We start from the raw sequence: 26,738 nt of genomic DNA on the forward strand, positions 1-26,738 counted from the left end.
GGTAGCTATTATCTAAATTAGTCTTGATATTAAAATGTTATTTTGAAAACAAATTTAAGGAAATTACGGATATTAGCCCAAACTCCTAAAAAATTGCTCAGATCGAAACAAAAAGTGTAACATTGGAATCAGCAAACTTTACATTATTCAGGAAACTTGCATTTTTCTGGCTTGAACAACAAGTAAAATCAGAAGAACAAAACAAAAATTTCAGGGTGGTGTCAAACTCGGTACCCCCCCTCCCCTGGATACGGCCATGGTTGCAGCTGTAGCTGCAACTATGATCAAACCAAAATTGGCAGAGAGATGGCAAGGAAACACCCACCATAGCATGCTCTTACTTGCAAAACAATTTTTTGGTTGTCCTTAGCTTTGCAAGCCTCACTACTTATTAGAAGAATAAATTGTGTTTCATTTTATGCAGAATTTTTTTCTACACTGTCCTATCTTCTCATTCCGTTTTCCAAGTCTACGAGCAAAATTAGTTTCTACTTTTGTTTTGAATTTACTTGATAGAAAATTACGATTTTTTTAAAACTATCTACTATTTTCTATGACAATAAATTCAAAAGTGCGATCTATAGGTACTGTTGTGGAGAAAGGTTCTATACCCGTCATAGCAAATGACAGATAGGTTTGGGAAATTATCTCATACTTGAAGACACATAGGAAGTATTAATCTAAAATCCTGTTTTTTTATTAAGAACATTCCAATTTATTTGTTACTTTCTACGTTTTATTAAGGAATGACGATAACTTTAGTTAGTTATTTAAAAGGAAAAGATCTTAAGCATACAAAAAAAATATTAGAGTCATTAAAAGAAAGGGGATGTTGAACTAACCAAAGGGAACTATGAGAACACTACTACTGCCATTACTAAAACTACTTCCACTGCTTCTATTGCTACTGCTATAATTAGAAAGATCAGGCTTACCTCCCGAGTCTAACAGTCTCAAATGAGTTTTTATTACCCGCATTTACCGACCAATTTACTAGTCGGAAAAATAATTTTTATTTTTGTAGGAATAATGTTTTTTTACCTGCATATTTAACACCCGTCTAATAGTTGAGGAAATATTTCGGAGGGTAGGGGTTCAGACCCGTTCACCCTCTTTAACCCTCAATCCCGCTTTCTAGGGTTGTAATAAGAGTAAATATGGCCAGGGCACGCTCTGTGGATGAAGGATGACATATTACGAAAGATTATGCAGAAGGTCGTTTTTTCGTGTGTGTATTTTTTGTTTTTCTTTAATACTCTGTCCTTTATGTTGTTATAAACAGGTTTTCAAGTGCTACAAACTTTTTCATTGTGTTGCGAGAGCAACACTTTGGTTTTGTCGTGTTTTTTTTTTTATTCCTAGCGCCCCGATTTCAGCTTATTCCTAGAAAGTGGTAAGGGTCTAACCTCTGCGGTGTTTACAGAAAGTGTGGAACTTGGCCGGATTGATGAATATGACTTTGCATTTTGGAAAGCTTCTTTTTGCTTGTGTTTCTACCCCTTTCTGTTCGTGATTTCAGCTGAGTTTACCATTCGGTTTTTTGCACTTGGGATTGTGGTAGAGAAATGGTATCAGATGTGCCTCTTAAACTTTAAAAGTTCTCTCATTGCTAAAGAAATTAGAGTTTATCCTTTGCTCCTTTCTAAGTAATGACGCTAGAAACTTGGCTTACGGCAAAAAAGTCAACTTTAGAACTAAGACAGATAGATTTTTTCGACGGCAGTCGATAGCTCTTGATGAGCTGATCAAAGTATATGTCATCCATTTTTTGGTAAAAAAAAATTCCTTCACGAGATATATCAGTATGAAAGTTTCTAGATAAGATTTTTAGCAAATTGAGTGATTTTTTGGATGTTTTGAAAGCTCAAGAAGCAAGAACAGGCTTGAAAATACATTTTAAGAAGATTAAGTCGCTTAGACTGGGAATAAGTAAAGGCGAAGAAGGGATGTTGAATAGCAAGAAAATCGATCAAGTACATAGCATTATTTACTTAAAGTGACATTGATAAGATGTTAAAAGTGACATTGCCGGGGCCCAGAGTTTTTTTTTTCTTCAAAGTTGAAAGAAGTTTTAACAAATAATAAAATAAGTCTGCGAACAAATTTAGAATATTGGAAGCTACAGTGATGAAGTGACCAACTATGGTTCTGAATTGTGGTCGCTCTGAAAGACGGATGAGATCTGATGTTTTCCAGAGGAATTGTGTACTGATTATTTTGGTTACCCGTCTTATTGACCATATTTCAAACAGTAAAGTGTACGAAAAATGTGGTTCTATCCCGCCTTCTAGGGCTATAATAAGAGAATGGTCGAGATAGATAAAACAAGTTCTGCGAATGAAGGATGAGAGATTACCAAAGTTCGTCCTTTTCGACCAATCATCTTGGGCCAACCGAAAAGCAGGTCGTCCCTGCATTGGGTGAAAGGAAGGATTTTTAAGGGGGATTTAAGGAAGGATTGAGGGGGAATCGGAACATCTGAGGAGGGTGTAAAGAGAAGGGCACAACGGCTTGGGGGTTGCCCACTTCGACCAAATTTTCCAATTTGATTCGGCTTTTTTCTTATATTTGAGATGGGACGGCGGCATTTTTTACTTCCTACAAAAACCAAGCTAATGCCTTTATAATTACCACATTCGCTCTTATCACCTTTTTTAGAGAGGGGTTTAATTAAACTTTCCAAAAATCATTAGGTACTTCCCCTTTTTCAAAATAGCAGTTTTCAGTAATTTATATCTAATTTCACAACCACCACATTAAAAAGAAAACATTTACGACACTATTAGTGCCCGTGAACTTATTTTTTTTTAAACCTATTAGTAGTTTCTATAATTTTTCGTCGCAAAATAAATCTTCCTTCACCTCCGATGTGTTACAAACTGTTTCATTCTTTTCTATATCATTTCCTGTAACTCTACCATGGTTTAGGAAGTGCTCAAAATGTTCTGCTCATCTCTTTTTACCTCCTCCCTCCTTCTCTCTTTAGCTCCTTCTTCGATAATTGTAGCCTCGTTCCTATCTTTAGCTGGGACAAATTCAGATTGATCATTCCCTCTCTGTTAACGATCCTATTAACTTGTAGGTCATTTTATTAAACTGATCATTTACCTGACCAAACATTATATTTGTACATGTATCACACCTACAAAAATAGCTGCAGTCAATAATCATTACTATTTTCTTGTCATAGACCAAAGTTGCCTAGGCTAGGATACCATATATCCGTGTTTCTACCAACCTGGGAATTAAAACCCTTAAGAGAAGTACCTTATTTCTACCTGGGATCCTGTCTATTTATTCCTGTAGTTGAAAGTAAAGTTCAGCTAAGTCAATAATATCACCATCAGTCTGTTATACAGGGGCATATCCTAATAAGATTGGAACCTTGCACTTCTAGTCCTAAATGAGCAGCAAGTATTCTATTATTAATCCCTTCTCGAACTATGCAAGACTTATCCGGGTTACAGCAGTAGCTAGCAAACTAGTAAGAAACTTCATACAGAGCCCTACTCTCTGCTATGCACCCCATCTTTCCTGTCTGAGTAAATACATTCTATATCACCTAATTTCATGTTTCCTTTCCCAGGGATATGATTTTCTGAAACTCCTAATAAGTCCAGTTTAAAAGGTCTGAATTCGTCAGTCAAACTATCAATGCGATATTTATTTTTTGATGTTTTAACATTCCAAGTTGAGGTTATTTAAATAATTGAAATTATTAGGGTCTCAGGAAAAGCAATGGGTTCTAAGTCAGTGCACGACAGAGATCAAACCATCTTCTCATGTCTACACGAAGCACTTAAGCCGGAAAACCGGACAGCAAGAAGTCCTTGGGACCTCCAGTTAAACAGAGGCTTTGTGCAATCCTTGGCCAACCTTGGTCACAACATAATCTTCACACCGATACTCTTCAATCAAAAGCCTAAGTCCTGTAAAAGAAGCAATCTCCAGCCTATTAACCCCCCTCCCACACATACATACACTCATTATATTTGCATGCCTATAAACTTTATACTACTATGAGGAGGCCGTCCATAATAGAAAACTTAGCTACGGAATAGAAATCCCTAACCATCTCACAATTCCGGAACAGTTCCAACCTTTTAAACACATGCTATTTTCGTCAGAACATTTAGTCTTAATTTATTTTTTCCATTAAGAGAGGGATGGCCAGAGGCAAACATAATCGAACTGAAGCTGGATTATCGGACTCGTTGATGATCAGTGATTGCCAAAGGTCAAAAACAGAGGAAATTGAGAAAGCTCTGGAAATACAGTCCATTGGCGAGAATATTGAGGTACTGCATAATGTTTGACTAATCAGTAAAACTGATTGGAGTCTAGCGATCAGTGGTTCTACATTGATAGAAAATACAAGTAATTTCTGGAAAATGAAGTGAAACTGGTAAACATTGATTTCAGAATTGCCAGCTTTGAAGAATATTGTGTTGCACCAATCGGAGATAAAAAATGTGAACATAAAATGAATTCAGGGGTCAGTAAATCGTCTGTTGGGGAAAATAGCGATAAGATGCGCAACTTGTTATTCTAGGTTCTGAATGAGGTACCTATTAGAGATACTGAGTCTCTGATTTTGGACGTGTCTGTGAATGGATTGTCATTTGATAACAAAACTCGGCGATCTATTATTGTCGATCACTGCTTGGATTAAATAAGAGTTTCTTATTTAAAGAAATAAGTCTATTTTTATTGGTGATGATGTTAAACCATGTTTGCGCAAGGAATTCCTTGGTATCTGTAAGTGCCTGGTGTAAAAAAAGAGTTGAATGATGGGTAGCCCCTAGCTTGCCCTGTTATCTGTATCAAGTAAGACAACACTGTAGCTATGGTGCCTTGGTATGCTGCAAATGGGATGATGATATTATAGTTCGAGCTTTTGCGGGTATGTTATGGATAATAATAAGTAATAATAATGAAATAATATAATATTAATTTTGCCTAATTATCTTATATTTCAGGTGAAATTATGTAGTCGGGTTGCGTGAATTTCAAAACTTGGAAGCCGTCATGTTAAATGTATGCTATATGAAAGGATCACAGGAATTTTTTTTTTTTTTTTTGTAATCTATTCTCTTTTGACTGGTGTTCTAAATTAGAATTTCTAAAATGGAATAAAGTGGTATGCTAAATTAGAACTTCTTTGTTATCACTCAGCGCATTATACGCAAATTCAACTAAAAGCGATTTAAGACATTATATTGCAACAGCGATAGTTAATAGCAATGAACCTGTATAAAAGGGACCTTTTGGGTTAACTTCCAAAAAAGCAAGAATCACATACATGCTCCTGACTTGTCTCTATCTGAATAAACTGGCCTTTTTCGTGTTTGTTTGTCAGTCCTGGTTGGTCTTCCTTTAAGTTCTGATGCTGTGACTGTTCTAATTTTGATTTTAATTTTTAATGGTCGTTTATTTTACTGTAAGTCTTATTTTATATTTATCTGTGCTATACTCACAGCGGCTCTTAGATATAGAGCCAAAATAATCATTTAGAAAAAAATTGCACTGTATTAAATAATTTCTCGTTGTTTTGTCTTTTTGCTGGATTGCGGGGATGAAACCGTGTTCCGATTGTCTCCTGAAATTTAATGTAGGTGATTAAGATGGCAATTCCTACAGTATTAGCAGTCTTAAAAACAAGGAAATTTCAAACGTTGCTTTTGGAGGTATGTTTACGGTGCACCTTCATCGGAGTAATGATACTGGGATAGCAAGACAATATAAATCTTTTGGTTCGAATTATTTGTTCGAAGGTAGGAACCAATCTGAGTAAGGAGATGGGGCTGCAGGAGGCTTCAAAGTTTCCCACCTTAACCGCAAAGGGTTCAAATCCTTCTTTTAATTTTTGAAATGAGATATGTGAACTACCCATATTCTCAGATTCTCAGTCTTTCTGACAATTGGCTAAATGACCATAACTCAGCTCTCCTGCAGATTCGAGGATACAAATTTTACCAAAGGAATCGCCAACTCAGACAACCTTGAGAGAATGGAGCATACATCCGAAGCAATATTGAGGTTGTGGTAAGGGAAGAGCTAGTAGCATATCAAAAATGTTATTTGAAAAAATTATTCTTCAGCTTAGACAGAAACCAGAATACCAGAAACCAGAATACAGAGAGAATGTATCATACATCCAAAGCAATATTGAGGTTGTGGTAAGGAAAGGGCTATTAGTATATCAGAATTGTTATTTGAACCATTTATTCTTCAGCTTAGACAGAAACCGGAATACTTATTTGTGATTGTACTGTATAGACCATCATCTGACTCTATAACAGGTTTTCATGGATCTCCGGGATAAACAGCTTCAGAAATAACTAACTGGTACACGTTTACTTATGATGCTTGGTTATTATAATATGGGCTTGATACGAGCGTTTCTACGGATTTCCTGCAACTTATTGTTTCTTGTTGTTATGGCTTATGTTTCTGTTATTGCTATTGTATTGTTGTTTTAGTGCTATAGTTATTGTTTATTTTCTTCTATTAGTATATATACGCGGGTCATTACTCGTCAATCGCAGTTTATTGACAAGGTTTTCTTTATTTTATTTTACTTTTTTTTTCAGATCGAAGAATCACTATTACAGATGCATCAGACCATCTTTTTGCACCTTTTACGTCATCAGATACATTTGCGTAATATACAAATATCATGGTTGCAGCAGTAGCTACAACCAAGTAGCTACAACCAAGTTCAGACTAATCATCTAAATTAATCTGAACAATAAAAAGTTAATTCGCGAAAAATAGCCTGAAAACCCCTAAAAATAGCATTGGATCGAAACAAAAAGTATCCCATTGGGATCGTCTTGGCCTAAAACATTTCATACAGGAAACATACAGTTCCCCACGTTGAACAACAAAGAAAATCGCTTTTTGTGCATGGGTAGCACTAATGTGTCCTCTTTATTTCCGTTTTTTTCTCTGCTGCCCGCGGGGCACTGGAACATCATAGACAACAATTTAAGATCTCATTTTAAATTAAATTGCTATATCTTAGTGCCTTTTGTAGGATAAAAAAAACTTTAAATAAATCTATTTTTTGACAAAATAAATTAATAGAATGATGTTGTTTAATAGACCAAATATAGACTTACAAGATTTGACACTTGATGTCCAAACAGAAACACGTGGGCATAACCGGAACCTTCCATCTGGAGAATATGATGATGAACAATACCAAGTAATTCTGTATCTGGGCCAGGGGTTCGTATGCGTGGGGATATGCTATGAGATAAAGTGTTTTCGGCATTGGCTATCATCTTACCCAAGTCTTTCATACAGAATACCTAAAAAGGATCCAACATGAAAAAAGGTAACCACCTTATACATTTAACGTAAAGTTTATAACTTTCTCATTTTCTTCTACCCATTTTAAATATAATGTATTTCGAAAAAGGGTAAAGGCACAAAGATGAAAACCATCAAACGGAACGGCCAACTCAATGTATCTAAAATAGACAATTACGGAAATCCGAATTTTGACGTTCACTTAAATGCCATAAAACTAAATAGTGCCTTCAGCCCTAAGTACCAACAGAAATTGCTTTTCAGAAAGAGTAGGCGTGGGGGCAAAACTTCGGTTACTGCTCCAAAGGAAGGGAGCAAAAGTTTGACAAAGTATGCTTCATTAAAAGAATTTCAAACTTACTTAATACAATAACATTTTTAATTTTATAAACACTCTTTAGTCCAAAAAAGAAAGGAGTAGTTACCTACTTTAACCTTTTCAGCGCTCTGTGGTTCCATGTTCGATACCTTGATGTTTAATGTTAATGTTTAATTTTAAATGTTTAAGGTTTAATGTTCGAATATGGGCTTTCTTCAATTAACAACAAAGACTACATACACTACAAGCGACAACCAACCCAGAATTTCTATCCGAACCAACCCCATCCTCCCCCACAACTGACAGAACCCTTGAAACAAAAATGTTTCGAAGTGACAGGTTCAAAGTTTGAACTTGTTACTTAGGGAGGAGTTTCACCCTCAAAATTGGTTGGATAAAAAATGTATTGATCACAATGCAGAATAGAAGTTAGTAGTGAATCATAGTGTACTTCGTTTTCTATTTTATTTGCAGCTTCTGTGCTTTTATATTTGAAAGAACACCTTGTTCTTTTTATTTTATATTCTGTTGTGCTAACGTTCTCTAATAGGTTTTAGAATCACTTGCACGGTAGGGGTCGTATCGTATGTGCATGTAGTTTATTAAAAGATATATAGATTAGTCGATTTGGGATGGTTTCAAGGCGGTTTCTTTACCCTAGCTTGGGAATTGCAGCGTGAAATCCCGCCCGGTATAGATGACAGGGTGCGACATCCTAAAAAAGAGGAAGACAAGTGAAAACAAAAACAGCTGGTACAACAGCTGTTTTTCTTATAAAAACAGCTGGCTTCTGTTTTCCCAAAACACAGAACAGAAAGCGAAAGCAGGTCACCTGTTTTTGACGGACCTGTGTCTATTTCTGTACTGTTTTTGTTTCATCTGTTTTTGTTTTTGTTTGTTTTTTGCAAAAAGTGCCGAGGCTTAGTTTCAACATCATCCCTTGTTTTTTAAACACATAATCTTACAAACGATTTCCTCATGATATCAATGTTTAGAAAAATCTTTACTAAACTGTATGAATTTTTTTCGCCTGATACTCCTGTCCTACAGATTTCTATGAGGTTGAAGAGACTTGCTTGGCTTTTCTCCTCAGTTTTAGTCTGAAAGAAAGAAAAGGAAAATAAAAAAAAAACACAAAAATGACTGCTCACATTATAAACAAGAGCTAGGAGCTCATATGACACTTGTGACGCGGTCGGAAGAGCCAAGAGCTCATATGGCTTGAGCTCTAGCAAAATTCTAAGAATCAATAGATTGATTTAAAAGGAAAATCGGAGGCTTAATGCCGGTCGGGATTTAAAACAAGAGCTCTGAGACACAAGATCCTTCTAAATATGAAAATTCATTAAAATCCGATCACCCACTCGGAAGTTAAAAATACCTAATTTTTCCTCTCCCTTCAGTCCCCCAGATGGTCGAATCGAGGAAAAAGAGTTTATCAAGTCAATTTGTGCAGATCCCTGATACGCTTACTAATTTTCATCGTCCTAACACGTCCAGAAGCACCGAACTCGCACTGGACCCCCTCCCCACTATCTCCCCTAAAAAGAGAGAATCCAGTCCTGTTATGTCAATCACGTATCTACAACATGTGCTTATTCTACCCACCAAGTTTCATCGAAATCTCTTTACTCTAAGCGTTTTCTAAATTTCCGGTTTCCCCCTCCAACTCCCCCCAATGTCACCGCATCTGGTAGGGATTTAAAATAAGAGCTCTGAAACATGAGTTCTTTCTAAATATTGAATTTCATTAATATCCGGTTACCCATTTTTAAGTTAAAAATACCTCAATTTTTCCTAATTACCTCCCCCCCCAACTCCCCCGCAGAGAGCAGATTCAGTCCGGTTATCTCAATCACGTATCTAGGACTTGTGTTTATTCTTCCCACCAAGTTTCACCCCAATCTCTCCACTCTAAGCACTTTCTAAGATTTCCCGTTTCCCCCTTCAACTCCCCCAATGTCACCGGATATGGTCGGGATTTAAAATAGGAGCTCTGAGACAGGAGGTCCTTCTAAATATCAAATTTCATTAAAATCCGGTCACCCAGTCGTAAGTTAAAAATACCTTTTTTCAATATTTCCTCTCCCTCCAGCCCCCCAGATGGTCGAATTGGGGAAACGACTGTTATGAAGTCAATTTGTGCAGGTCCCTGGCACGCCTACCAATTTTCATCGTCCAAGCACGTCCAGAAGCACCGAATTCGCCAAAGAACAGGAAATCCCACCAGCTCACCCAAAGAAGAGCAGATCCGTTTCACTTATGTCAATCACGTATCTAGAACTTCTTGGTCCAAAATTTCCAGTTTCCAAGATTTATGTTTCCCCCCTCCAACCCCCTAAGTCCCCGGATCCGATTCAAATTGAAAATGGAGCATCTGAGACATAAGATCTTTCTATATATTAAATAAAAAAACAAGTTTTTTTTAACTGAAAGTAAGGAGCGACATTAAAACTCGTTATACGTTTTAATGTCGCTCCTTACCTTCAGTTAATTTTTTTTTTTAATTTAATTTCTGAAAGTTTTTGAATTAATGCATGTTTTGATTTTGGCTCTCCGCACATAAATAATTAAAACGAATTTTGCATATTTTTTTTTCCTGAATGGCTTTCTCATAGTTTTAATCGGAAGATTTTGAGAAAAAAGAAGCAGAGGAGGAGGCTTAGTTGCCCTCCAATTTTTGATTACTTAAAAAGGCAACTAGAACTTTAATTTTTTACGAACGTTTTCATTAGTAAAAAATCTACGTAACTTACGAATTAACTTACGTAACGAACTTCTATATTCGTATGTTTTTATTACGAATATGAGGGGGTTCATCCCCTTGTCAATACCTCGCTCTTTACACTATAGCTTAAATTTTTTCCCAGTTCCTTAGGAATGCCCCTGAATCACAAAGGCCGTAGAATAAATAGTTGAAAATACTATAAATACTTTAGCGTAAAGAGCGAGGTTATACGAAGAGGTGAACCCCTCATATGCGTAATAATTTCTGTTCGTTTTTAAGTTTTAATGCTGCTCCTTACTTTCAGCTGAAAAACTTTTCATATCGATTTTTTCATTATTTTTTAAAATAATGCTAGAAAATCCTGCGCCCCCTTCATTGAGATTCCCTTCCCAACTGACAAATTCCTCCATGGAAAGATCCTCCCGCGTAACCCCTCAAATCCTCCTCCCAAACCAGAAAATCCCCCTGAAAACGCCTGTACACTTCCCAATAACCATTACTATATGTAAACACATATATCTATATGTTTGTAACTTGCAGCCCCTCCCAAGGGGAATGTGGAGGAGTAAGTTGTCCCTAAAGACATAGTTATAAGGTTTTTCGACTATGGTGAATAAAATGGCAATCTCAGAATTTTGATCCGGTGGCTCTGGGGAAAAATGAGCGTGGGAGGGGGCCTAGGTGCCCTCTAATTTTTTGGTCACATAAAAAGAACACTAGAACTTTTAATTTCCGGTAGAATGAGCCCTCTCGCGACATTCTAGGACCACTGAGTCGATACGATCACCCCTGGAAAAAAAAACGCATCCGTGATCTGTCTTCTGGCAAAAACTGCGGAATTCTACATTTTTGTAGATAGGAGCTTGAAACTTCTACAACAGGGTTCTCTGATACGCTGAATCTGTTGGTGTGCTTTTCGTTAAGATTGTATGACTTTTAGTGGATGTTACCCCCTATTTTCTAAAATAAGGCAAATTTTCTCAGCCTCGTAACTTTTGATGGGTAAGACTAAACTTGATGAAACTTATATATTTAAAATCAGTATTAAAATGCAATTCTTTTGATGTAACTACTGGTATCGAAATTCCATTTGTTAGTTTCAGTTACTATTGAGCCAGGTTGCTCCTTGCTACAGTTGGGCTTTCTTCTACACCGGAACTGGTCGGGATTTCAAAAAAGAGCTCTGAAGCACAATATTTAAATATCAAATTTCAGTAAGATCTGATCCCCCGTTCGTAAGTTACAAATACCTCATTTTTTTCTAATTTTTCCAAATTACCTCCCTTCCCCCTCAAATCTCCTGAAGAGAGCGGATCAACCATGATTTCCGACGAAGACCAATTTTTTTTTCCGAATGTAAATAAAAATTGTACCAAGATATACAACCACGTGAAAAAGTTGCCGGCCGGATGAAAACTAGTCAACATGGAATCCCGTCAAAAATCTTACATATTCTTGAATATTATTTAGATTATTATTATTATTATTATTATTATTTAATTTTCCCCTATTTTGTGGTATTCACTTGTAAGGCTTCTATTAGCAATGAACTTCGATGAGACGAAACTCATTTTAAAATATGTTATATTAGGTATACCTATGATAGGCGATATCTAATTAGGGATGAGAGAATGTACTTGGCAAAGAGGACAAATTTGTGCAAATTCACTTCTCAGGGAGCGAATTTAGGCTGTCCCCTTCGGAATCTCACTTTTAGTTTATTTTGCCGTTTGATTCTTATACTTGCAATAGTACCTATCGTTCTATGTTTTCTTAAGCCCCCCCCCCCTCCTTCCGAAGGAATTCATGTGAACATGCCTGTATCCAATGTAATTCCATCCTAAAGGATTGACTATAATATAAACTGTGTGACTGGTAAAAAAAGGTCCTTAAAAAATTTATGCAAGATATATTATTGATAACATATTCATAATCCTACGCGTCTTTAAAAACATGACTAATTACAGGAATACTTGAATAATAATTAACATAAATTCACTATAGACCCATTCACACTGCAAATTGACTCATATTGAGATCCAGCGAACGCTTTATTTTGGTAACGATAAAGTTTGATGCCATTGAAAAAAATTCATTAATTTAAGGCACAATAACCAGAACAATTTCCAGAGAAATCTGAATCGAGGTTCAGAATTTTCGATATTTGAGGTAAACCTAAGCCTACCAACAATTGAGGCTAATTATCTAGTATTCATAGCCTAATCTATCCCCACCCAAAGTCCGTTTGAGTCAAGCACAGCTAAGGATGATAAATCAAAGCATAAGGAAATTTTGATTAAAAAAAAAATCTTCGAAATTACGGTATAAACTGTAGTACTGATAGTTTTTCAAAAGAAAACAAAAACTAAAAATTTAGACAATAGCACAAATTAGTACCCAATATCGAATAGGAGGAATATGGATGATTTTTAAATATCAATGTGCATGGGCTTTAAAATAGGTGTCTGAGATTCATCCCTTCTGAAAAAAAAATTAAATTACAATAAGAAGCCAAAAATTTAACTTTTCTGTGCTTCCGAGCTCTTCCACTCAACAGAGAACTTCTAACTTCCCTTGGGCCCGGATAACCAGTATCTATGGGACTGAAATACTCATCACTCGTATTGAGATTCGTCTTTTATACCTGAAACGAACGTTTTCAGCGGCGGTTATGGCATCTCTTGCACGCGAGCCAAAACTTTGATTAACCCCGCTTTCCCTCCCCTTAAACCGCCTCTGAATGTTATCTTACCTTAGCAACTCTAAACAACATCAAAGCATGTTTAGGGTAGGTCAATTCCATTCGAGTAAGCCTATTTAGAATCTTCCAAAAAAACATCGTATAGAAAAGAAGATTCTCAGCAATGAAAAATTGCCATTTCGAGTCGACACATCGCTCTTCAGCATCTGAACTTTCTGCATAGCGCCAAGGCTGAATATATGACAACCACAATTCAAGAACAATTCGGAACGACGTGTCAAGTGGCCAACGATCAACAGCTTGGGTTAGGAAGATGTAAAGCTCTTTTTGGAAGAAGCCTATGTAAAACCTAGAATATACTTAGTGGTCAAAACTGTTCCAATGGGTGTGGATAACCTACAGGAGTGAAAACTGGTGCTAGTGTCAACAGATAACAAGCCTTAACGGTATCTAGCATCTAGCGACACTTGCTGTTTTTTTTTTTTAAAGCTCAGTAATCATTTTTCTGTCAGAAGCTGACATCACAAGTTTATTAATACCTCAATTTTACCCATTGTACTAATTAAATTATTTATTCTGATTATCAAATTGATGAAAATATCAAGCGTCACCAAATGGTAGATGGCATTGAGAGCTGGTCTTGTCGATACAGCCGCCAGTTTCCACTCTTATAGGTTACCTATACTCTTTGTACTGTTCATTACTGTGGCGTCAAAAAATGAACAAAAATAAAGAGTAGATAGAAATAAAATAGTGTTACTCATTATAGTAAGCTAGTATATTCATTATAGTCAGCAGGTTTCATGAAAATGGTGATTTAATTTGGTTAACTAAAACATTCAAAATTTATTGCACATAAAGAATATTTTTTTCAGTTTATAATAATATACAATTAAAGAAAATAATTCAATGCAGCGTAAAATATTTTTTCATTGCAAAATTTGAAAATATGTTGCATATCAAGATTTTTTTTTAAATATATAATAATCTGTAAGTAATTAAAATAATTTAATGTGCTGTAAACTAATCTATCAGTATGATTGGTTGATGGCAAGGCCATATCCAGAGGTTAGCCGGGTTTGAGCCCCCCGCCCCCCCGCTGAAAAGGAATCTGACTCGTAAAATGTAATTATGCATGTAATCAAAATCCTGAAGCATTATAAAGGTTTTTTTTTAAACCCTACCCAAAAAAATTATCCCACCCCTCACAAAAGAAATCCTGGATACACCCTCAGTTGTTGGAAATTCAGCATGGCAACTCATTATAAAGTCAGCAAATTTCCTTAAAAAGGTGACTGAATTTATTTCACTGAAATGTTCGAAAATTTATAATAATCAATAAGTAATTAAAATGATGTAATGCGTTATAAAATAATTTAACTTTGTAATTAGCTATATCAGTAGATTTCAGAAAATCACTACATTCACATCTAAAAACAATGGCGAGAGGTTATAATACAGGTATCTGAAGCCTGAAGCCAAGCTAGTAATACTCATTACACAGTCATTAGGTATCCTTGAAATGGCGACTGAATTTGTCTCATTAAAATATTTGAAAATATGCTTGGAAGCATCCTACTATTGCGTTGAAACTATCTGATTCTTTTTTTTGGAGAGAGGGAACTGCAAAATTTTTTAAGAAGAGGAACAGGGCAAAATATTTCGTCTGTGATTCTCACAAAAGAGTGAACATTATATTTTATTTTTATACCTATCAAACAGTTCGTGGTAACGAACTGTAGTAAGGAGCAACCCGGCTCAATAGAAACCAAAACTCTAAAAAATGGAATTTTGATACCAATAGCTACATCAAAAGAATCGCATTTTAATGCTGATTTTAAATATATAAGTTTCATCAAGTTTAGTCTTACGCACCAAAAGTTACGAGCCTGAGAAAATTTGTGTTATTTTAGAAAATAGGGGGAAACACCCCCTAAAAGTCATAGAATCTTAACGAAAATTACACCATCAGATTTAGCGTATCAGAGAACCCTACTGTAGAGGTTTCAAGCTCCTATCTACAAAAATGTGGAATTTTGTATTTTTTGCCAGAAGGCAGATCACGGATGCGTGTTTATTTGTTTGTTTTTTTTTTCTTTTTTCTTTTTCCCAGGGGTGATCGTATCGACCCAGTTGTCCTAGAATGTTGCGAGAGGGCTCATTCTAACGGAAATGAAAAGTTCTAGTGTCCTTTTTAAGTGACCAAAAAAATTGGAGGGCACCTAGGCCCCCTCCCACGCTAATTATTTTCCCAAAGTCAACGGATAAAAATTCTGAGATAGCCATTTTATTCAGCGTAGTCGAAAAACCTTATAACTATGTCTTTGGGGACGACTTACTCCTCCACAGTCCCCGTGGGAGGGGGTACAAGTTACAAACTTTGACCAGTGCTTACATATAGTAATGGTTATTGGGAAGTGTACAGGTGTTTTCAGGAGGATTTTTTGGTTGGGGGGAGGGATTGAAAAGAGGGGGATATGCTGGGGGAACTTTCCATCGAGGAATTTTTCATGGGGGAAGAAAATTTCCATGAAGGGAGCGCAGGATTTACTAGCATTATTTTAAAAAAAAACAATGAAAAAATAAATATGAAAATTTTTTTTTAAGCTGGAAGTAAGGAGTAGCATTAAAACTTAAAACGAACAGAAATTATTACCCATATGAGGGGCTCACCTCCTCCTAATACCTCGCTCTTTACGTTAAAGTATTTTTTGTAATGTCAACTATTTATTCTACGGCTTTTGTGATTCAGGGGTCATTCTTAATGAATTGGGCCAAAATTTAAGATTTAGTGTAAAGAGAGAGGTACTGACGAGGGGGCGAACCCTCTCATATGTGTAATAAAAACATGAGAATAAAAAATTCTTTACGTAAGCTAGTTTATAAGTTACGTATATCTTTTACTAATAAAAAGATTCGTAAAAAATTAAAAGTTCTAGTTGCCTTTTTTATTAACCAAAAAATTGGAGGGCAACTAGGCTTCCTCCCCCGCTTTTTTCTCAAAATCATTCGATCAAAATTATGAGAAAGCCATTTAGCCAAAAAAAAAAAAAAAATATGCAAATTTCGTTTTAATTATTTCTCTGCGGAGAGCCAAAATCAAAACATGCATTGATTCAAAAACGTTCAGAAATTAAATAAAAAAAACAAGTTTTTTCAACTGAAAGTAAGGAGCGACATTAAAACTTAAAACGAACAGAAATTACTTCGTATATGAAAGGGGCTGCTTCCTCATCAACGCCCCGCTCTTTACGCTAAAGTTTATTACTGTTTTAAAAAGAAGAGTTGAGAGAAAGAGTCAAACTATAGCGTAAAGAGCGGGGCGTTGATGAGGAAGCAGCCCTTTTCATATACGAAGTAATTTCTGTTCGTTTTAAGTTTTAATGTCGCTCCTTACTTTCAGTTGAAAAAACTTGTTTTTTTTTATTTAATTATCCAACAGGCTCCGCTCATAGTCTACAAGCAAAGGAGTACGTAACTGAATAATATAATTTCGTTTTGGTGTATAGTGCATGATAAGATGGTCTTAAAACTAGAAGTGTTGCAAATATGTCGCTTTATCCGTTCCCGGTCTCCCCTTTACTTATTCATAATTTATAAATGAGCATTGGAAATAATACCGTGGAATAACTGAAAATATGAGAGAGAAAAATCATTACAAAAAATAATTACAAAAACAGTATTCAACGATATCAATAGTCACAAAAAGAAAAAATAACAATAGCAATAACCATTACAGAAAACAAAAACAGTTTAACAAGTATAACGATAAAAATCAAATTGGTGGATCACTGACACAGACTGTATTATTAGTATTCATAATCATATTGGATGCCACGCAGGACAGTCGCGCGCAAGCGTCAACGCCACCATAACGGGATAGAATGTTTTTGCTTTTAAAAATGCAGGGTAAATATATCAGGTATTTACAACGTCTAAAGTAACAACGTTCAAAGTCTCAGTATGACACACGACATCTTTATTTTAAGACATATTTTTTCCTCAATAGATGGTGGGGTCCAGATAGGAAATTTACTGCTGGAGAGCCAAAAACTATTATAAAGCCAAGCTAGGCTTTTACGGTTATAACCCCCCACTATTCAGATATCTTACCGTACACACGAGTATTTTTTAATGCAATTGTAACCTATTCGGAGTAAGTGTCACAAATTAACGGGCAATACGTAATACCGAGCCACATAACTTTGTCCAAACGATTGAATGAAATCAAACCAGGTTAAGTGGCACATAAACTCACACTTTCCCATATTTGCATACAGGCCAATATAACTAAGCAGAGACGTCAGCTTACATATATTCTAAGCCAACCCTCGACGGGAAAAAATAACTAAAAGGACATCATTGGCACACGCACTATAACCTAAACTAATGTCATGAGAAAGCACATTAGGAAATTAGAAAGTACATTAGAAAGCACGATTCAGAAAATAGCGAGAATACATTTAAAAAACATGAGAAGACAAAACACCTCCCTCTCTCACCCCTTACATACCAGTTACTGGATCAAGAATATGTAACAGCCCCTTAATACACACACAAGAATTTCCCTACCAATCACGCAATAACAATAATAATAATTTATTTGAACCCTCTATATATACAAAAATGCACTTAGAGGAGTATGGAGAAAGAAGCATACAGAATAAAACACTTATCATCACAAACATAAATAGTGTATCAATACACTAAAAATGACTCAGATCGCTGTCTAAATTTGCCTTCTAAAACATGCATCTTATCAAATATCTCAAAAACTCCGTAACGTTTGGAGACTCAACTGTTACGAGACCAAATAAGAACAAGAAAAAAAAAATACTTATAAAAATTGAAAAAGACAGACCGAATTTGTTGACAATTTGACGTGGTAAAAAACTTCGATAATGGCACCAGAAAAAATACACGGGGAGCAAAAAAAAAACGATTTATAAAGCCGATCAAGCGTTTTTTTTTTTTTTTTTTTGTCAAATTGACCTTTAACTCTAGATAAACATCCATAGAACTTTCTCAACTTCTTTCTCAACACATTTATTGCTAGTGACCTTGTTGTTCAAATCGAGGTCTTGGTACTTGAGAGACTCAGTGGCAAAAATTGAATCAGGCCCAACCTGAATTTTCGAATCAGGAGGGTGATGACAACCGAAACAGAGAAATTCAGTTTTAGCAAGAAGACTAGTAGCCCAATGTCAGACAACCTGGCATAAAGGCTGTTCACATCAGCCTGCAGTGATTGCGAATTGTCAGACAGCAGAAGAATGTCATCTGCGTCCGAAAGGTGACTTGCGTCAATGGATGGCTCGATAAGAAAATGCAGTATTCTGCTGGTTACGTAGCGGATGGCATTGTTAAATATTGCAGGACTTAACACTGAGCCCTGTTTTACTCCACGACGCACAGAAATTCGGCTGCTATAAAGGTTTATCCCACTCCTCAAAAGTGCTAAGACAGCTTGGGGGTGCGGATCGAATCAAATGTTTAAGAAATATCTATTGAACACACACATAAAGGTTTCTTCATTCTCTCATACCTCTCCAAAATAGACACGAAAACTGCACGTGTATTCCAAACATCAAGATCCGCACAAAAACCAAACTGTTGATCTCCATGATCACACCTACTAGAGATTTTTAAAAGAAGAATCTTTTCAAATAATTTTGCAACAACTAAACAAAGTGTAATTGGACAATCGGAGTCACAAGATCAAGGGTCCTTATTCTTTTTTGGGACACACGTCACAATGCACTCACATAGTGCAGTCGGTACTAGTTGCTGCGCAATACAAGTTCCGAAAAGTGACACTATATGCTCAACTAGTTTCACGGTACCATAAATTAAATACTTAGGTTGTAGTCCGTCAAAACTAGGAGCTTTGCCTTTCTTAAGAAGACGAATGATGGCGAGATAGAAACAAGATTTCGACAATGATCTAGTTGAGAAAAATAGTGAAAGAGCATCTGCCAAAAAATGGTGTCCAGTGGTGGGGGGTATCACAGAATAGCGAGTTGAAGCATTTTTCCCAAGAAGATACATCAATAGGGTTAGAACGCGAACAAGACGATGAAGTGAACTTTGAAACTTTGCTCCATAGTAGCCACGGATGATTTCGGATACCACGAGATAGAATAGATACTTGCTTTCTCTTAAAGGTTAGTACAGATTTCCAGTATTCTTTTTTAGTCGATTTAAGGATCCTAAAAATTAAACCAGATCTGGGACGATCACAATCCACCCAGATCCTAAACCAAAACTTGTGACGGTTCTTTGCAAGTTGTAGTTCTGGGTCATCGCTCCAGCCCTTTTTCCGTGTACCAGCTCTAATTCTCTGAGATGGTACTGCCGCTGAAATGGCTACTTTAATCGACTGAGTAGTCTCAGTAAGACAGCAATCTAGATCAAGGCTGCTGCCATTCAGGGTTGTAGAAAGAAGGTGAAAAGGAATTTGGATTTTAGACAGCATAGAATCCAAAACACTTTGACATAGTGGTATATCAATATTATCCCAATACATCATACAAAACAACTGAGGCTGTTGACTGATCCGTGGAATAAACAATTCATACAGAACTATAAATGTAAATGGTCATTTTTAACATATCATCAGATACGTCAACAATGACACTCTTAAATTCCAGGATATTCGAGAGAACAAAATGAAGATCGGAAGTGGAACCAGAATGGTGAACGTAAAAGAAAGATTAATACTTTCAAAGCAAAAATATGTCGCATGGCATTGAAGAAAGGAGCGACTGTGTAAAAGGTGTAGCAGCATCTTTGAGGTCTGAGTTGAAGTCATCACATATGACAAGCGATTTATTTGATGACTTAACTTTATGCAGTAATTTTGACAGGGATGCACAAGCTGACGCATATTGTCGGCTAGATGAAGAATTTCGATAATTAGTTGGCATATAAACACATACAAGAACAATACTACTTAAATCAACTGCGAGGCATAGATCTCTAGAATAAAAAAAACTATATCTAAACTTCTTATTTATAGCAACTAATCAGCCACCAGATGGACTACCAGTAGTATTTTTAGCAGGTCTTGTCAGACGAAACTTCTAGCATCGGAGAATTGCCCACATTGAGCAAGTGTTCGGCTAAACCAGTGGTTCTCAACCGGGGTCCACATGGACCTTAGGGGTACATGTATTATTTCCGATGGTCATTAGGCAAAACACAACAAATTGGGGGTCCACAATGATATTTTGGGGGTCCATGAAGAAAACCAAGTCAGAACGCTCTTTATTTTAAAAGATTCAATTTCTACTGTAATTTACTGTTCACTTTATATTGTGTTCACTGTGTGATACACCGTCAACACTTAGTTGCAAAGAAAATGGGTGCACGTCTGCATGATGCCCTTACTGTTGTAATAAAAGTAGTTCACCATATTAAATCAAATTCTCTCCGAGACCACCTTTTTCATGAATTCTGTAAGCAAAATGGAGAAAAGTTTGGGCGGCTTGTATTACATACAGAGGTGAGATGGCTATCAAAGGGGAATTGTCTTAAGCGTTTCATTGCACTTAGGGATTCTATTGTTTCCTTTCTTGCTGACACACAACTTGGAGCAAAACTGCTTGCAAATAAATGTGATGTGTTTTACTTATCAGATATATTTGAAAAATTTAATTCACTTAATAAACAGCTCCAAGAAAACAATTCTGATCTGATATCTAGTAAAAGTGCTATTGCTGCTTTTCTAAGGAAACTACAGCTGTATAAGAATAATATGAGGCGTTGTGCATTTGAACAGTTTCCTTGTTTGGCCTGTGTTAACAGCGATTTGCAAGATGAAGATCTTGCATTATATGGTGAATATTTGGAAAATATACATGAAGATATGCACACTCGGGTTGGCGACCTACTCGGGATGGATATACCGATTTGGGTTTCAATTCCTTTCGAAGTTAATGTTGCCGAAATAGAAATATCTTTGCAAGAGCCCCTCAATGAAATACAAAGTGGTGAAATAATGCGTGCAAAATTCAAAGATGAAAAGTACAATATATGGAAAACAAATGATGTTGCTACAAAGTACCCTTTGCTCTGGGATAAAGTGCAGTTCTACGTCATTTCTACGTCATGTTTCTCAAAGGTTATCAAAAGATCGCAATAGACTTGACATTGTGCAAAGGGGTGATCTTCGACTATCATTAACATCAATAGAACCAAATATAAATAAACTCGCCGAGAAGAATCAACCACAAAGATCTCATTGAATAAACATACCTTTTCCTTTTTTTTAATCACACACTTAATTTCAACTCCTTTTTAATCCAGTTTACATATTGTTGGAGTGAATTAAAGTGCCTGAGGAGCTCTACTCTCCATGAGCCTGTGTTGCTTGCCCATGGAAGAAGCATTGTAATATTGTAGTTTTTATCAAAATAGTAGTAATAATAATAATAATAATAATTATTATTATTATTATTATTATTGTTATTATTATTATTATTATTATTATTATTATTATTATTATTATTATTATTATTATTATTATTATTATAGTAGAATATTTTATTTGTATTAAATTAGTTTTCATTTAAAAATAAAGCTTAATCGTATACTATTTCTTTGATAATTAAAACCTTAAAATTTATATTAGTGAAGAATAGAAAATTGTTTTTTATCTTGAACCAAGATAACAAGAAGGGAAAAGGGGTCCATGGGTAAAAAAAGGTTGAGAACCACTGGGCTAAACACACAATATCATGCTTAAATAACAGGTTTTCAAGAGTTCATAATTTCTCCCGGCGCCATAAATATTCTAAAAATATAGAAACTATTTCACCAGGACTATAGCCCATATTAACACGCATGGTTTTTAGCTTCATGGTTTACTGTTTCAAAACAGTAAAGGACGGAGTGTTTCGACGGTTGCATGGGAGATACATATTTATACAAGCTATGTTATTACAAAGAATTGCTTGAACATTAGCAAGATAATCTGCTAGATTGCTAGAACATTAGCAGAGGGTGATCTACACCTTGACATCGGTAATTTCGACGTGGTAATGCTTGATAGTTTTTGACACAGAAATGCTCTTATCCAAGTAGTAGATCATAGTTTATTACATTTTTAGTGGTAGATACAGGAATTCCAGAATGAAAACATTTTGAAAGTTGTATTTTTATCACACATGGTAATCCCAGTATGCTTTCTTTAGAGACGATTCTGTCGCATTTTCAGGAATACTCCAAACAATACCAAGTACTTCTTAATACATTAGGTAGGCTATTAGAGGCTGAAGCGGCAAGAAATGTTTTCCAATTACCTCTATCGAGTGACTAAGATCCACCTTTTACTCTGATTTGTTGGGTTTTAGACTTAAAATTCATTCTTAATCTTCAAACGTATCCAGTTTATCTTTTTGCAAATCAGGATTACTTAAATCTGTAGAGGCATTTTTCGAAACGTAGGTTTATTTTCAACTGCAATGGGAGCAGTGGTTGGGAAAGGCAGGTGGGTTTGAAGCTTTTTTAATACTGAGCGTAGTTCATTGAAACAAGCGTCGACCTTGCTACTAAGTAGGGATAATTGACGCAGGAATTATCAAGATCCCTATCGCGTTCCGTATCATTAAGTCTAGCAGATCTAAATTTTCAGCGTCGGATCTTTCCGATGAGAGCCCTACTTGTAGAGAGCCCTACAAAAATTTCAGCAATACTATTTTGTTTGCAGCTGTTCCCAACTTTCTTGAATAGAACTTCACTAGAGGAAAAGCTTTTTCGCACCTAAAACATCAGTAGCCGAATTTCCAAGCAGGGGCTTTAATAAAATCGTGGGAAACCCCTCGTCCTATCTGTTTCTATATGAAATTCAACATTGAATCATAAAAGTTTATTTTTTGGCTAAATTTCAAGAGCTGACATTTTCGGTACAGTAGTATAGTCCATAAATCATGGACTCACTTATGATTAAATAAAAAAGACAAGTTTTTTTAACTGAAAGTAAGGAGCGACATTAGAACTTAAAACGAACAGAAATTAGTTTGTATATGAAAGGGGCTGCTTCCTCATCAACGTCCCGCTCTTTACGCTAAAGTTTGGCTCTTTCTCTCAACTCTACTTTTTAAAACAGTAAAAAACTTTAGCGTAGACAGCGGGACGTTGATGAGGAAGCAGCCCCTTTCATATGCGATGTAATTTCTGTTCATTTTAAGTTCTAATGTCGCTCCTTACTTTCAGTTAAAAAAAACTTGTTTTTTTTATTTAATTTCTGAACGTTTTTGAATCAATGCATGTTTTGATTTTGGCTCTCCGCAGAGGAATAATTAAAACCAAATTTGCATTTTTTTTTTTTTTTTGGCTAAACGGCTTTCACATAGTTTTGATCGAATGATTTTGAGAAAAAAGGAGTGGGAGAGGAAGCCTAGTTGCCCTCCGATTTTTTGACTTAAAAAGGAAACTAGAACTGTTAATTTTTTGCGAATGTTTTTGTTAGTAAAAGATACACGTAACTTATAAATTAGCTTACGTAAAGAACTTTTGTATTCTCATGTTTTTATTAGATATATGAGATGGTTCACCCCCTCGTCAGTACCTCGCTCTTTACACTAAAGCTTAAATTTTGTCCCAATTCATTAAGAATGACCCCTGAATCGCAAAAGCCGTAGAATAGTTGAAACTACTAAAAATACTTTAGCGTAAAGAGCGAAGTATTAGGAGGAGGTGAGCCCCTCATATGCGTAATGATTTCTGTTCGTTTTAAGTTTTAATGCTGCTCCTTACTTCCAGCTGAGAAAACTTTTTATTGATTTTTTCATTGTGTTTTTTTTAAATAAGTCCTGCACTCCCTTCATGGAAATTTTCTTTCCCATTTCAAAATCCTCGATGGAAAGTTCCCCAAACATATCCCCCTCTTCTCAACCCCTCCCCCAACTGAAAAATCCCCCTGAAAACGTCTGTACACTTCCCAATACACTTCCAATAGGGACTGTGGGGGAGTAAGTGGTCCCCAAAGATATAGTTATAAGGTTTTTCGACTACGCTGAGTAAAATGGCTATCTCAGAGTTTTGATCCGTTGACTTCGGGAAAATAATTGGCATGGGAGGGGGCCTAGGTGCCCTCCAATTTTTTGGTCACTTAAAAAGGGCACTAGAACTTTTCATTTCCGTTAGAATGAGCCCTCTCGCAACATTCTAGGACCACTTGATCGATACAATCACCCCTGGAAAAAAAAAACAAAAAAAAAAAAAAACACGCATCCGTGATCTGCCTTCTGGCAAAAAATACAAAATTCCACATTTTTGTAGATAGGAGCTTGAAACTTCTACTAGAGGGTTCTCTGATACGCTGAATCTGATGGTGTGATTTTCGTTAAGATTCTGTGACTTTGAGGGTGTGTTTCCCCCTATTTTCTAAAATAAGGCAAATTTTCTCAGGCTCGTAACTTTTGATGGTAAGACCCATCAAATTGGGTCTTACCCATCAAAAGTGATGAAACTTGATTTCTAAACTTGAATTCTAAACTTGATGAAACTTATACATTTAAAATCAGCATAAAAATGCGATTCTTTTGATGTAGCTATTGGTATCAAAATTTTATTTTTTAGAGCTTTGGTTACTATTGAGCCTGGTCGCTCCTTACTACAGTTCGTTACCACGAACTGTTTGAAAGTGAGTTCTCACTTATGAAACAAATTTGCTTGAAATAATCGAATCCATAAATCATAAGCCGTTAGAATACCAATGTTCGTTTATGTGGCCAGATTTATAGTCATTAGATTTATAAGCAGTTACAAGTTATAATATAAGCAATTAGATATTCGAAAAAGAGTCAATTATAGAGCAAATCTCGCCCTGTAGGATATTGAATCGGACACCAAACTTGTTGAATTTAATCAGATGGATTTTCATACTAGGTCAATAATGCAATAGCTTCCAGCATAAAAGATAATCCGATTGGATAAAAAAATTTGTCCCTCACAGTTCAAAGATACGATTGAACAGTGTCATTTCTGATAACAGTTAAAGCAGCAACAGAGAAATATACTTTGGCTCCACTATCGTTTCCAACTCACCATAATATCACTAACTTTAGTTTCACCTTTTATTAGTTTCATTATTCCACTATTTCAACAATACAACATAAGAATATCGATTTAATCAAGGAACGATTCAACATAAAGGTGTAGACATGTTTGGGTCTTAGGGAAGAGGGGGAAGGGTCACAAAAATGCCTTTTCTGCAGCTATTTTCGTACTTTTTCAAGTTGTTTTTCAGGCAACTTAGGAGGAGGGTGAGAGGAATTTCTTTTCCCCTCAGTATCTGCCTGTTTCAGAAAATGAAGAAAAATGAATTCTTTTTTAAAACCGCCATACAACAAAAGAAGAATAGGCAGAGTAAACGAACAAAAAGAAGAAAAGAAAACAATTAATAGAAAACACTTAATATAAACATATATACAAAAAACGAACAACTGAACATTCATCAAACGGCACTGAAGATCAAGCATGTAGATATACAATCAGAAAGACTATTTAGAGCTTTTACGCGAGCACGATCTTCGAGCTCGGGCAGCTGAACTAAATTTTGCATAATTCATACTCATTCTTCAGTAATTTCTGGTGTAAAGAGGGAGTCGGAGGAGAAACTTCAAGTACTTGAAAAAAGCTGATCTAGTCTTTAGTTTCTCTGTATTGGATAGCCGATTCTACATTGGCACGACATGATGAATAATTGGTAAAGTAACTGTTGAATAAAAATGTGACAAAATATTTCTATTATAGTGCTGTCAACTATCATAATTCGACAATCTTTTATATTAAGTAAGATTTGTTTAAATTTTACTATTTTTCGACTATTTTTTTATTAGTTATTTTTTATTTTAGTCCAATTTCTTACTAAGAATTTATCTATTAAATTGAAAGGTCAGAAAAAAATGATCCCAAAATTGCAAGAAACTACAAAAATAGTTTAATGTCTCAGCACGATTGGCATTTTCAAGCTGAATCCGACCATTTTGATTCATTAAAGGTATATTTTGCGATTATCATTTAAATAAACACTATTTTTGAGTGTTTTTTTTAGGGAATCACAAGAGGCATTATTTCAATGGGTTTGAATATTCTTATTTCAGAATTTGTGAAATTAGTTACTATAGATTCAAGCTCATGTAATCTCACTTAAAAGCTACTTCGTGGCTTAGCAGCATAAATTCCCTTTGTTGCGTATCCACTACTACTCCTACTACTGACAACTTACTGCATCACCAAGCCACGTGAGGCCGACACAGCTACACAACTGCTCCTCCATCGTAATCTATTCAAAGCACCCATCTGTACTCCCTCCAAAGAAGTTCCAATTTCCCTTAGATCCTTCATTGTGACCTCCTCCCATCCCATTCAGGGAAGACCTGCTTTTCATTTAGTCCTAGATGGTTAGCCGAAAAGGACAATCTTTGGAAATCTGTTATCTTTCATAGGTATAACGTTTTTTAGCCATCTCAACCTTTCTCTCATTTAGTCATAGAAAGAGGGAAAGAACCTCATTTTTCGTATAACTTACTTTTTGAAATATGGTCAGTGAGACAAGTACCCAATGCTACCCGTATACTATTATTCTGGAAAGCATCAAGCAAATGCTCCTCAGTATTTATGATCACCCACGTTACAGAACCATACTTTACCGCTGTCTTCACTGT

General features: G+C 35.7%; 1 protein-coding gene across 1 annotated transcript in view; it reads right to left on the minus strand.

The window, feature by feature from the left end:
- LOC136026095 (sphingomyelin phosphodiesterase 4-like) overlaps positions 1-26,738 on the minus strand; it is a 76,897-nt gene that overhangs the window by 21,414 nt on the left and 28,745 nt on the right. Inside the window, exons 5-6 of the mRNA XM_065702372.1 lie at positions 13,117-13,414; positions 7,125-7,316 (exon numbers count right to left, since the gene is read on the minus strand). Coding sequence (XP_065558444.1) covers positions 7,125-7,316; positions 13,117-13,414 — 490 coding nt within the window. The remainder of the gene's footprint in view (positions 1-7,124; positions 7,317-13,116; positions 13,415-26,738) is intronic.

Source organism: Artemia franciscana, chromosome 4 (genome assembly GCF_032884065.1).
Source record: "Artemia franciscana chromosome 4, ASM3288406v1, whole genome shotgun sequence".
Lineage (NCBI taxonomy): Eukaryota > Metazoa > Arthropoda > Branchiopoda > Anostraca > Artemiidae > Artemia > Artemia franciscana.